This window comes from Apteryx mantelli, unplaced genomic scaffold, assembly GCF_036417845.1.
Source record: "Apteryx mantelli isolate bAptMan1 unplaced genomic scaffold, bAptMan1.hap1 HAP1_SCAFFOLD_40, whole genome shotgun sequence".
NCBI classification, from domain to species: Eukaryota; Metazoa; Chordata; class Aves; order Apterygiformes; family Apterygidae; genus Apteryx; species Apteryx mantelli.
This window is the reverse complement of record NW_027118755.1, coordinates 1,110,106-1,124,227: the sequence shown is the minus strand read 5'-3', so window position 1 is coordinate 1,124,227 and position 14,122 is coordinate 1,110,106. Positions and strand designations below refer to the sequence as shown.

The window sequence follows — 14,122 nt, the reverse complement described above, 5'->3', positions numbered from 1 at the left end:
TTAAGCCTATTTCTGAAAAATACAATAATGAACCCAAAATAACAAGGTGGGGGGGTGGGAGGGCTTTCTCACCACCTTTCGAGGGTCATGCTCTGGGCAGCCCAGGACTCCAGTGGAAACCCATGGGTGGGCAGGCAGATCTCGCCCCTTTGGTTTCCTACTCTACGTGTCAGGCTAGGATACAGTTCACCTAACTCCAGAAGTCCCAGTGGAAGTATCTCTACCTGAGCTGGTTCACTGGACTCCTCAGGTGGCCAGGGAAGAGCTTGGCCATGCAGTCTGGGCACAATTCACCTCCCAGGCATAGGTGCCCACTTTTAGGATGTGGTGGGTCTTCTGCTACAGTCCATCCTGCACTGACAACCCAGACAGCCCAGGGGATCAGCTCCAAAGCAGATCTTTAATGCCCTCAATAAGACTCTAGTCAGAAGGTCTCCCCACGGATTTCTCCAGGGTCAGTGTGACTATCTGATCAAGCTCTCTGGGATTGTACCTAGCTAGCTGGTGCTCTGCCAGGTACATGACATCCTGAGTGCTTGGCAAAGATTGTTTTAGCATGTGCACGAGTAGGAGGAGAGAACAACTTATCTCAGCACCTTCTCACCAAGATCCAGATTCCCCAGCTTCCCTGTCAATGCATGGCTCATACGGAGCTGCCTGAATGCAGAGAGAAATGCAAAGCCTCCTCTGAGACAACTTCATGCCAATGCACACCCTCAGTCTCCAGCTCCTTCAAGAGCAAGTCAGGACAGCCAAGAGCATCCCAGCAACTAGCCCACTCCAGGGTCTGGCCTTACCGTGTCCTAACATTAGCCAGTCTGGAGAGCTCTGGGGACATGGGACAAGAGTCCTTGGGAGAACTGGCTCCCCTCCCCAAGTCGTGGGTGTCCAGAACTGCTCCAGGTGTATGTTGAACCCCTTCCCTCAGGGGGCTGGAAAAGCAGGCGGCCAGACATGGAAGTCAAAAGCAGCAGCATGTGCCAGCCATACCCTTGCCAAACCTTGCACAGACTCTCTGAGTATGCATGACGGCAGTGTGCGTGCCCAGTTCAGCTTCAGCTCCAGCATGGGAGACAGTTCTGGGCAACCCAACTCCAAACTGATCCACCTCCCCTGCCCACCTCAACTCAGAGGAGGACAACAAAGATGCCTGCAGGCCTAGGAGAGGTCCTTGAAGGAAGACGCTCTCAGGAAACTGAGAGCACTCTGGAAGCCAAGACCATGCAGGCCAAGTTGGCCTGGAGGGTCCCAGGACACCCTGGCACAGATGAGGCATCCCAAGCAGCAGCAGCAGCAAGGGAGCATGCTGGGTCTGCCCGCAGTCAGGTCAGGTTGTATCACATTGCCAGTGGAGCTGAGAGCATCATGCCCCTGACCAAGGGTGGGTGTCCCCTTTCCACCAGCTGCACTGACCTCCTTTCACATTCTGGCAAAATCTCTGCTGCAGGCTCCACTCAAGACAGGCCAGGGTGACCCGCTCAGTGTAGGGGCCTATGCTGTGGACATCCACATCTCAGCAGATGGTCCTCCCCCAACCCCTCCATGCCCAAGGGATTGAGAGCTTGGGGGGCTAGCGGTGAGTTGGTGCAACACTCCCTTGTCTGCACCTAGGTGACATTCTCAAGTGTGGAGAACAGAGACCCAAAAATCAGCCATCTGCTCAGCCAGTGGCTGTGCCACCTCCAGCGGGCACATGGAGGCATCCTCCCTATGGAGTGCAAGCTCTTGCTTCACCTTCCTCCTCCTCTCCAGCAGTGTCTCGTAGCCCCAAGCAAGCACCTGGCATGGGCTGCTGTGTGCTCAGCCACGGTTTCTTGGTAACACACATGGTTTCATCTCCCCTCACCGCAGCACAGACATTTGTACCTGACCCAGCAGAGAGAAATGAGCGGTGGCAGGAAGCAAGCCCCTGGCCTGCATTTGGCACCTCTCTCAGGAGAAGAGCTGTGCCCCAGAGTTGTGCATTTCATACGAGTCAAGATGAGGACAGACGGCTCTCACCGAGGGTTGGGCAGTGCTACTTCTTGAACACACTCCTGCTGCTCTCCCATCACACCTTGGTCCTCACTGAATCCCAGTATACACCCCAGGCAACTGTGCCAGTGCGGTGGAGAGGTGGTGGGCTGCGATGGGGTGGAAAGGAGCAATGAAGGGCAAGGCCACTGCTGCCAAAGAAACTTTTTTTTGCCCACTTTCAGCAAGAAAGAAAGGACTAAAGGCGCCTGCTTGATCCTAGTTATTGCTTAGGAAAAGGCTTGTGTCTTGAGATCAGCACACATTCGTTGCTGAGAGCTGCTGAGGGTATTGCCAGGATGCCTCAGCGAGGTCGATTCTTAATTATGCCCATTGCAACCAACTAATGACATCTGTCCCCAGGTGAGGACATAGCAGTCCTTAATGAGCACGCACCTCAGTCTCCTGGAAGAGCTCAAAGCTACTGCCACCCTACCCACAAAGACAGGACAGGGTCTCTCAGAGAGGCTGGGGCTGCCTCCAGCTACAAGTGTGCAGAGGGCTGCAGGCCTGCTCCATGCCTGAACATCCTTCTGGACAGTGCAGGTAGGGCTCCGGGCTCATCTTTCCCCTGGCTCCACAGCTTTCCTTTCTGCAGCCTTACTCTTCACAAGGGAGGGGAGGGAGAGGACCTGTAGCAGAGCCCTGATTAGACCCCACCACCCTGGTGTGAATCAACCCCGTGCCGAAGGAAGAGAGGCTCTGAGCCTCCTTCACGCAAGACCCCCCTTTGTGCTGTTGCCCTTCGGGTGTGAAAGGGAACATCCCAACGTGCCACTGCTAGCCCAGGGTGACCAGGAGCCTGCGTGTGCATGCAGACAATGCACACAGCCCATGGCTTGAGCCAGCCCAGGCAGATCAGCAGCGGGAGCTGGCTGCACTGCTCAACCCCCCTGCCTTTCCCTGCTCTGCTCCTCCAGCTGCTCAGGGCAACATCGCTCAGGGCAGCTTGGACGCTTCAGCGTTCACAGCTCTGCACGTGTCCCCGAGAGCTCGCACAGCCCTTTTGTGCATGAGAGACTTTGAACTGGCATTTTCTGTCTTGCAACTCCACAGCCGACAAAAAAACCTTTGGCAAACCCTCCTCCTCTCCCCACTGTTCAGGCTGCAGCTTTCATGCCCTTGCTGAGAGTGATTGCCTGCAGCACACACGCATGTCAGTAGGCAATCCCGCTTTCTGTGCCACAAAGATGAGAAACGGGTTTTCCCCTTAGGGCTTTCTCGGGGAACTTCAGCCACTGCACTGCCGCAGCTCACAGCTGCACCCGGCACACAAGAGAAGGCACCAGGCATCGCTGAGCCAGCCTGGCTTGCTGCATCCACCAGTTTGCTCTCAGGAGGGTAAGGTGCTGCCCACCACACCCTCCTTCTGCTGTGCGTCCTCAACCAAAGCACAGTAGCCCATATGCACCAGGAGGGCAACCAGCATGGGGAGGGAGAGGCCAGGAAAGGGCTTTTGAGGAGGGACACTAGCAGATTCTCTTTGTCACTACAGCTCCTTGCACCTTTGGTGAGACGGGTGCTGCTTTTCTTCCTGCCCAACATTCAGAGAAAGCCTTTTGCTTGCATGGAAAATGACAGCCAAAGCCTGGCCACGGACTTCATCTTCCTGGGGTTCTCCAACCTGGCAGAGCTGCAGAAGCTGCTCTTTGTGGTCTTTTTGCTGCTCTACCTGGTCACTCTGAGCACAAACGCCACTATCATGACCATCATAAGGGTTGACCCAAGCCTGCACACACCCATGTACTTCTTCCTCTGTGTCTTGTCGTTTCTGGAGACTTGCTACACCTTTGTCATTGTCCCCAAGATGCTGGTAGACTTGCTGGCAGAGAGGAAAGCCATTTCCTTCCTGGGCTGTGCTGTGCAGATGTACTTCTTCCTCTTCTTGGGGTGTTCCCACTCCTTCCTCCTGGCCGCCATGGGCTACGATCGCTTCATGGCCATCTGCCACCCCCTGCACTACAACAACATCATGACTCGGCGACTGTGTGTTCAGCTGGTGGTTGCTTCTGCTCTCAGTGGCTTGCTGGTTGCCCAGACCATTACCACCTTGGTATTTTGTTTGCCCTTCCAGGCCTCCAGGAAACTCAACCATTTCTTCTGTGACATCGCCCCAGTCCTCAGAGTGGCCTTCGCTCACACCAACCTCAGTGAGGCCGTTGTCTTCACACTGTGCCTCTTTGTCCTTCTGATCCCACTGATGCTGATCCTTATTTCGTACCTCTTCATCCTCTTCGCCATCCTGAAGATCCCCTCAGCCGCAGGCAGGCGCAAAGCCTTCTCCACCTGCAGTGCTCACCTGACAGTGGTGATCATGCACTATGGCTGTGCCTCCTTCATCTACCTGAGACCCAATGCCAGCTACTCATCGGACCAGGATGCGGTGATCTCAGTTGCCTACACCATTCTCACCCCGCTGCTCAACCCCATGATTTACAGCCTCCGGAACAAGGATGTCAAAACGGCGCTTCGAAAATCCCTCAGAAAAAACAGACTTTCTCAGAAAGATTTCCAGTGAAGAGGTTGTTCCCCTTACGGATTTTCAGCCAACATCTTCCACTTCCAAGAAAACATCACCCCTTTTCCGTGCCTCCTCTCTTACTCACAAAGAAGCTTCTCGGAATGACACGACAGCTCACTGGGGCTGGCAAGGACCTGACATAAAAACCTCATAAATTCAAGTCATGGTGAAGGTGCAAACATGAACCCTGATGAAAGGCACCCCCTTCTGGAAGGGCTCAATGGCTCTGGAAACCCACATGTGCACAACTCTATTTTGGGGACTGGAAAGGCTCTTTGGTGACTTTTTTTCACCTGACCCAGTTAGTAAAGAAGAAAGGTAGGTGTTGAAATCATTTCAGGGTGAAATGCTTAGTTTTTAAGGAGATTGCAAACTCAGGACCGTGCTCCTTTTGCGCATCAAGATGCCCCTGAGCTCCGGCATTCATCTGTGTGCATGTTATTCTAGCGCCCATTAGCAGAGCCTGCAAAGCAAGTGAGCTGCATCAGGTTGCATCAGCTTGCCTTTGCCATGGGCTAAGTGTGAACCTGGACACAGACCCGAGTCCTGAGACAGCTGGAAAGTTCAGGTCCACTGACAGGTGAGACTGAGAATGTGGTCCAGATGGACCTACAGAAGGGCTCCTCAGGAAGACCTGCTCTAGAAAAACGAAATAATAAGATCTCTCCCTGTGAGCACGCTTCTCCTCCCACATCACAGTGCCTTCTCAAAAAGCAGTGGAGCCAGCTGTGAAGCTGGAATTAGCAAAACCAGGAAGGACATCTCCTTCAAGGGGGGAAAAGACTCTTCCTGCAGCACCATTCTACAGAACTGAACATTTGTAAAATGAATTTCTGCCCACTGCAGCCAAGCACATCCTTTGTTTGAACAGCGGGACCTCTTGAGATGTGTTTGAGCAAAGGGCTGGCTGAGCTCTCTTTTTCCAAACCAAGGCACCAAGCAGAAAACAAGCAATGCCCAGCCCTCAGCCAACAAGGATCTCTCCAGCAGAGTCCTCAAGCACTAAATAAAGAAATAGGCTTTGCTTTCTGGAAAAAGTGAAAAGGTAGAAGGAGACAGAGAAGAAAAAAACAAAAGACACTTATTTTTTCCCTTGATTTCTAGGGTTTCTCACAATGTCAGAGGTACAGCCATGTGTCCTCCACAGCTTTGCATATCGCCTTGCAATTGCCAAGGCAGAGGATGGGCGAGAGGATGTTGTAAAAGCAAAAGACATTGCTGGACTTTTGAAAGGATTGTGGAGGTGCTTTATGCATTGCACAGTGCATATTCAGGCTTTATCAAGAGTGACTTGAGACCGAACCAGGACAGAAAAAGGACAACAAAAAAGAAGGGTCTGAAAAAATGGTCCAAGCGAGATATGAAGAAAACATATTTCACCAGGGTCACTAGAATCCAGCGGGAGCAAAACCTTCTCCCTTTGGTAAATCTGAATTAAAGCAGAGGATTTCCCTCATGCATTATTTCGTTTATGTCATTCTTCATTGATTTCCTGTATGATGCTACTAATTATTTCATCTATATTTCATACATTATATTGGTAATATATTATTTTGCTGCCACTGCCCTCAAAGGGCCTCGGGTGCTGCACCTGCTGTTGCCTGCCCTGTGGCATAGTCAGCAGGATAGCAAGTCGTATCACCGATCATTTACAGAGGCATGGAGTGAACTTGAGTCCCAACTTCTCAGAAGAATGGGCTCGTGACAATTAGCATAATTGGGAAACTGATAAAGAATACCTAAAAAGAAAGAAATAGAAGGTAAAAAGGCAACTGAGTTGTTCCTGTCTTTGAAAACTGAACAACTGCAGAAACAGTTACAGGAGGAAAAGGAGAAAAGACAAAAGTTGGGAGAAAAGGTCGAGATGACGCTTATGCAGGCTCCACGCCTGCCTCCCAACAGCATACAGATTAGGAAACTAATAGTATCCCCTGAAGACTGGGACGGAAACATCTGGGCTGATCCCAATGATAGCGAGCCAGGAGAAGATGACCCTTTGTTCCCCTCAAATCCCCCGACTATGAAGCTAGACCCATTGTTAAAACCCAAGGAAACAAGGGACCTCGGGGTGGTGCTCCACAACATACTATGCAAACTACTCCCTGGGATCTGTTACAATTGACAAATTTGCAAAGGAGATATAGCAGAAAACCAGCTGAAACTGAATACTTGTGGCAAATCTGCCTAAGTGGCAGCAACCGAATAACGCTGAGTGAGGATGAAGCAAATGGCTACTGGGGTCTGGGAGTTTCCTTACATTTAGGACCCGGCCCTGCAGATATACCCCATTCTATCACCAGTCGAGTAGCTTACTGGGCTGGAGGAATAGGCACAATGGAGCGAGGTGAACCTTCCATAATCCCCATTACAATTATAAGTGAGCTCTCCACAGCCGTCACAAAAGCTGCTTACATACAAGCCATGCACCAAGAGGACGCGGTGATATCCCAATATCTGCTATAGTAGATTCGGCAGTGTTAAAACCACTCATTAGAGGAGCCCCGGCAATTCTTAAACCCTATTTAATTATAAATTAGGATGAGATAAGAAGAGACACAGAATGCAGTGAAAGACTAGGTGATAACAACACCCCGCCACATACCCCCCCGCAGGCAACTCCCTACATGGGCAGTATTAATGCATGGCATTGTTAACCACAGCCGTGAAATGGGCTGGGAAGATCCAACAGATGAGAACAGGAACCTGAAGTCCCGTGGAGGAGAACGTAGGGTGAGACCAGTGATACCCCCATGGGGAACAGAAACTAGATCGAAGGGAAGTAAGCCTAAAGACCCACAAACAGAATCTCGAGAATGGAGAAATGGATTGTGGAGGAAAGCCTTAGCCCTAGGCATTCCCAGAGTTGCGATTCAAGGTCAGTCTACTGGCATTATCTTGAGTCTGACTGAAGCATTCCAGAAACGAGATAATGGCTAAAGGAAGGAACGTACTTTGACTCCTTGGGCGCCAGCTCCCAGAGAGAGAGAGAGACAATCCCTTCCTCCCCCTTAGGGAAGAATTGCAGGGCATGAAGCAAAAAGGCAAGTAATGCCCGGAAGGCAATTGGGTCTGCCTGTCCAGCAAGTGGAGGTTTATCAGTGGATAAGTGATAATGGCCCATATATCTTGATTCCAGTCGGTCCTCAATGACAATTGGTGAAGTTTTTAATAGATAGGGGAGCACAAATTTCAATACTAACACAACAAAATGCCAAGAAGATGGGGATGGGTGTGCGATCCGGATGGCAAAGAGTTAAAATTACTGGTGTGAACAGAGCAAGTGTTGTGTGCCAAACTGCCAAGGTTAATTTATGGCTCCCAGGTGAGAGGCGCATGTTGACTACTGGCTTTGCAGTTAAAGATCACAATGAAAAAAATTTTTAGGTTTTGCTGCTTTAAATGGATGAACCTGGAGCCTGCCAGACGACAGTGCGTGGTCCTTCAGCTCAGACTTCGACTCCAACCCCAGTAGAAATAGGGAGGCTGCAGTGAGTGTACTTCACGCAGCCCCTGCACTCCCTGATTCAAAAATTACTAGCATACTGCAATATCCAATTTCTGCTGTGGCACAAAATGGAATTCCTGAAGCCACAGCTGACTTGGAGAAATGACAGATTATCTCCAGAACCCACGCCCCATGTCTGGCCCTGTCTGGCCAGTTCAGAAACCAGATGGGAAGTGGCATTTGAAAACTGATTATCGGCACCTGAGTGCTGATACAGCCCCACTAACAGCTGCTGTACCAAATATTGCAAACTTAACAGCTACTTTACAAGCAGCTGCATACCCATGGATGGCGGTGCTAGATGTGAAAGCTATGTTCTTTATGGTCCCCTTGCAGGAGGAGGATAAAGAGAAGTTTGCTTTCACTTGGGAGGGAATACAATATACCTTTAACAGACTCCCACAGGGGTATGGACATTCACACAGAATTGCTCATGCCGCACTTGCTAAGTTTTTACAGACAATCTCACTCTCTCAAGATGTGAAACTGTACCAATATATAGATAGGAAGCTACTGGAAGCAAAACATAGAATTAGTGCACGATGGATTTTTCCTTCTTTTTGATGGGGTAACCTGTCCAGAAAACCCCACCGAGATGAGTCTATTCTACCTTTTTGTTTTGCAGCATCCAACAAGATGAGAAGAAGAACCTTTCCCCCCAGCATAAATACCTCTGCTGTTAAAAAGGATGAGAAAAAGCTATCCCCACAGATTTCAGAAATCAGATGCTATGCCATCAAATATGTAAGCCAACAATGGGTCCTAGTCAACCCTTCCCAGTCACTCAAGCGAGTAGAATTATGAATGCAAATTAATATCTCTGCTGTAAAGCCCACATGCTCACAATTCCTAAGCACATCCTATGCAGGATGGTCATCTTGGCTACATGGATAAATCCTCACCTCCCCAAAAAGAACACAGAGAGATGCAACCAGAATTTTAGGGACTGGACTGGGAGTCTTGAATAGCACAGATGCGGAAGTGCTCATAAATAAACTAAGCACCGCAACGGGTGATTGAAATAAATTGGAACACCCACTACGATCTTCCCTGTTAGCATTGAGTACTAATCAATGGCTCCTGTCCGACATATTGCCTCAGTGGGAAAGGATTAATGAAAAGGACCACCAAGTGATTGTGGATGCACTTGGTGTAGCCCAAGATAATGTTTCTCCTGCTCTTAGTTGTATCCAAGCTCAACTCTGGATGTAATCTATGGCAGCAGCAATTATAAGAGAAGGCGAAGAGGCACCTTACCCACTGAAATTCAAAAGGTAATTTGGGATAATGCAACTAAATTTGAAAAAGACTCCCAACCTTGGTGGCATTTAGTCCATTTTACTTATGACCCCATCAACAATAAGGCCACAGCCTTTGTCTTAACAATACGCAATGCTTCAGTATACACCATATACCCAATCATTGTGCTGGGATTGAATCATAATGGCACTATACACTATGCGTTAGAACTTCGACTATGGGCCTAACAAAACGGAAACAAATGGCAAACCGTTGATGTTAACGCATGTGTTGTACGGGAACGAGGATTTATTTGTGAGAGGAATACCACCAAAGCCCAAGACATTTGTCTTGACACAAAATGACCTTGTCATTTTGAAAGAGATCCAGATGAAACCCCTGAAATTGTACTTGCATATCTTGGAAAAGGACGTGTTTGTATGAGAACCCTTTGTGATTTTATACTTGGAGATAACATTACTGTAGATACAAGCAAGCACTCAAACATTTGTTTGTAACTTTACTGAAATTATGGGATGCAATTTTACTTATTCAGCTCCTGTTACGTCTCATCAGTTGTTACAATCTAATTATATATTAAATTGAGATTTATTGCCTACCCCCATCGGAATGAAACTTACACTGGTGAAAAAACTACTACAACACGATGACCTGTGTCAACTGCTGAAAGGCATCCAAAACAATGGACAAAGAACCCTAATCACTGTTCGTCATGATGCAGAAGAGAGGCGCCATGTTCTGGAAAGAGTGAAAAAAGATGGAGAACATCATTGGTGGGAAACTCTTCTCGGATGGTCACCCACAGCAATGGGAAGTTTTAATCTCATGCTCCATCCAGTCGTGATTTTACTAACTCTGACGTTATGATGTCTATTGCTTATAATCATATTGTATGCAAAGGTTTGCTACGCGATAAAACAACCTGAGTTCAACCACCCAAGACATACAAATTAGTACATAATTAATAGCAATACTTTATGCTAAAACCCCTTTGCTTGCTGTGGACCTGTAAGCACATAAATTATCAATACACTAGTTATGGCACAGAGGCTATAGGTGACCCTACCACCACTCTGTGAAGGATAAGATGAATTGACTATAGTCACAGGCTGGAATGTGACCGTGTGCTTCCCCCACCCCCCGACCTGACCTGCTAGGGCAGGGGAAAGGGCTCGTTTACGAAGGTAGGCTGCTGCAGTGGCCGTTTGGTCTTGCTTTTCCCGCGCGCGGTTCTTTTCGCTGGTGGTGGCGGTGGTGTTTTCTCTTCTTTCTTTTACTTCCCCCACCCTCCGCCGTTTCTTTCTATTGTTCTTTTATTATCGGTCGGCCGGCCGGCCCCGTGCCCTCCCCCCCCCAAACACCCTCTCCCCTTTCATCGTCTCCTGCTTGCTCCCTCGCGTTCCCTTCAATGCCCGGCCCCGACCCCGGCCGTTCCTAAACCTCGTGGCCAGCACGTCGCTAGGGGTTGAGGAAGAATCCCTGACCCCAAGCTGACCTGCGGGCCCCTCGCTTCTCTCCCCGCCATCTCTCCCCCCCCCCCGCCATCCGCGCAGGCGCACGGCGCCGGTGGTGGGGCGGGACAGCGCGGAGCGGGGCGGCGCCGGCCCGCCGAGACCCGCTATCTTGGCCGGGCGCTCGGGGAAGCAGGTGCCGCACGCGCCCGTCGCCCGCCGACAACCCGCGACAGCACCCAACCCCCCCCCCCCCCCCTTCCCCGCGGCGACCGGACCTCGCTGGGAGTCCTGCTGCGCTCGCTCCTTCGCAAGGTAGGAGTCCCGCGGCCCCGCGGTAAGGGGAGGGTGCTCGTGCGCGAATCTGCACCGTTGCGGGCACTGTGTGTCTGTCTTTCTCTGTCCCCCGGCACTACCACCCCCCCCCCCCGGGGCCCCTCTGCCTCCCCTCCCATTCGTTGTCGCCTGCTCGCTCCCTTCGCTGGCCGGCCCCGACCGTTGCATTCCGAAGCTTCGGGGATGGCGCGTTGCTGGGGGCTGAGGAAGACTCTTGGAACCCCGCGCCGCCCCCCCCCCCCCCGGCCGCCGCCCAGGGACTCTCGGGCTTTTTCTCCGGGCGCTCAGGGAAGTAGATTCCGCGCCCGCGCGCGCCACCCTTTTCCGCCGACATCCACCCCCCCGCCCCGCACGGCCCGCCACACGGGGAAGGGCGTACCAGGCCGGCGACCTGCAGCTCCGAGGTGGGGGGGGGCCCGCAGAGCAGAGGGTGCGGCGCGACGAGGTCGACCCCGAGCCCGCGCGCCGGAACCGTTGGAAACGGCCGTCCCCGTCCCGTCCCCGCCGGCCAGGCCTTGACGAGCACTCTGCGCCGCCCCGGGAGAGGGGCACCAGGTCTACCACCCCCCCCCCAAAGGTGTGTGGGGGGGAAGTTCCCGCAACACCAGGTCTTCCCCGGGACCCGCGCATTCGGGCGGGCGCCCTCCCCGGGAAAAAGGCCGCCAGGCCGCCCGCCCTGGTATAGCAGCAACAGGACTACCTGCCAATTCCGGGGGGGTGGCGGGGGGAACGAAAAAAAAAAGTGGGCAGAGAGACACCAGGTCTACCCCCGGATCCGCGCATTCGGGCTGGCCCTCGGCCCAGCGGATTGGTTGCCGCGACCAGAGCGGGCGAGCGGGGCAGCACGTCTACCCCGCCGCAGGACGGAGCGAGCATGTCCCGCGCCGGCGCCTGCCCGGGGAAGGGAAGGGGGGGTGGGAGGGAGAGCGACACCACGTCTACCCCGCGGCCTGCCGCGTGGCAGAGATGTGCGCCGGAGGTCGACCCGCCACCGCCGCCCGCCTATCGGCCGCCGCTCGTGGGTCACCAGGTCAACCCGCTCCCGAGCAGCAGAGGGAAAGGAGAGGAAAAAAAAAAAAAAAAGACGGGAGCGATTGACTGAAAATCAAGATCAAGCGGGCTTTTGCCCTTCTGCTCCACGGGAGGTTTTTGTCCTCCCTGAGCTTGCCTTAAGACACCTGCGTTACAGTTTGACAGGCGTACCGCCCCAGTCAGACTCCCCACCTGACGCTGTCCCTGGAGCGGGTTGTGCCCGGCACCCGCCAGGCGCTTGGCGCCGGAAGCGAGAGCCCCTCGGGGCTCGCCCCCCCGCCTCACCGGGTAAGTGAAAAAACGTTCAGAGTAGCAATATTTCACCGGCAGTCAGGCTGCAGCACGGGTCATGCGTGCACAGGGCCTCCCACTTATTCTACACCTCTCATGTCTCTTCACAGCGCCAGACTAGAGTCAAGCTCAACAGGGTCTTCTTTCCCCGCTGATTCTGCCAAGCTCGTTCCCTTGGCTGTGGTTTCGCTGGATAGTAGGTAGGGACAGTGGGAATCTCGTTCATCCATTCCTGCGTGTCACTAATTAGATGACGAGGTATTTGGCTATTATTGAACCATGGAACATTCCATGGCACCTTTTCCGAGTTGGGCTTCGTAGGCGGCCTGTCTGCCCGAGTCAAATTTGGTGTGCGTCATCTGGGGACTAGATCTCATGTCCCAACTATCCAGGCTCAACCACAAGGGAGCCGGGCAAGAACAAAATTCAGCGATACAGAAGACAGAGCAAGCCCCATGTCATCTGTGTGAAGAATTTTACTGTTGCCTTCTGAAGAAGGACTTTGCATACACAAAGTCACAATATATAAGCCAATCAAATTTAAACATCCTTACCTTTACTTGTAAAGATGTGGAGTATGTCCAATGAGGACAGGAGCACCCTTTGCGAAAAGTCTCGCTGTCCTCTTTAAGCGGCTAGTAGGGAGTCCAAGGTCGTCGAGAAGACTCTCATTGCCTTTATACCACTTCCCTCTAGTGCCCGTCGGGAATCCCAAGAACTCCACCTCTCCAGCATTGGTCATCTCCTTCACTTGTTCTTCCAGATGTTGGTACTTCCGGACTTTCTCTGCCGTAGCATCACCTAAAGATGACAACCCACTTTCGCAGCGAACAGTTACATCCACTACTTTCGCCCGGTGCCCTTTCACTACAACCAAATCTGGCTTAAAGAGTTTGTTGTTGTTATCCCTGAGGTTTGGTTTGATATATACCAACCGCCCCAGTCTCTTAGCCTCTTCAGCCAGCATTCCACACAAGATGTTATGCCTACGAATCTGGGCCTCCTGCACTGCTGGGCAGTATCCGATAATATGGGAACCAGTTTCCCACTCTGCAGGACAATGCCTGCACCCCTTCGGAACCCCTTCTCCCAGCCCCCGTGCCAAATACTCCCTTGTGGGATAGACATTGGCGTGCAGCTGTATTGCTGTTAGTAGCTTCCTGTGGGGAATACCCCGGTAATGAACGAGCCAACCATTACTGATGTTATCATTCTCAAAGTTATTTATACCACGGCCTTGTGGTCTTAGATTGGCCCAATTTTCTAACTCTCTTTTTCTCCACTTGCTAGGAACCAGATAGATGACCCTGGGTGATGACATCTCCCATTCGGATGCCGCCTCGCAGCCTACCAGTACAGCTGGAATTGTGACAGGGAGTTCATCCCCAATTGATGGAATCTTGTCCGCCCTTCTTCCAGTGGCGATCCATACTCTGTTGTACTCCTTCTGGGTCCCCTCTTCGAGAACAATAGTTCTCGTGATGTTATCAGGGGAATGGGCAATCTGATGCAACCGGCAAGCCTGCATATTTGGAATTTGGCTCGCCAGCCGTGCAATTCCTAATCCGCCGTCACTTGTGCTGGCATATAAGATGGCGTCACATGTGCTGGGAAGTAAGTGAAGCCAGCTCTTCACTGCCGATCTAATGGCAAGGTCCAGGGTCTGGAGGTATGAGGCGTTTACTCCCACATGATCTGCCGCATACAGCACCC

General features: G+C 51.9%; 2 protein-coding genes across 2 annotated transcripts in view; both read left to right on the top strand.

Annotated features, from left to right (window-relative positions):
* The window catches only part of LOC136996504 (SUN domain-containing protein 3-like), a 512,910-nt gene that overhangs the window by 251,747 nt on the left and 247,041 nt on the right, over positions 1–14,122 (top strand). The gene's annotated exons all lie outside the window — the stretch shown is intronic.
* On the top strand, positions 3,581–4,531 carry LOC136996434 (olfactory receptor 10K2-like). Its single transcript, XM_067317357.1, has one exon. The coding sequence runs from the start codon at positions 3,581–3,583 to the stop codon at positions 4,529–4,531; it is 951 nt and encodes a 316-aa protein (XP_067173458.1).

Coding starts and splice junctions, on each gene's coding strand:
- LOC136996434 (XM_067317357.1), top strand. CDS start 3,581: ATGGAAAATGACAGCCAAAGCCTGGCCACGGACTTCATCTTCCTGGGG.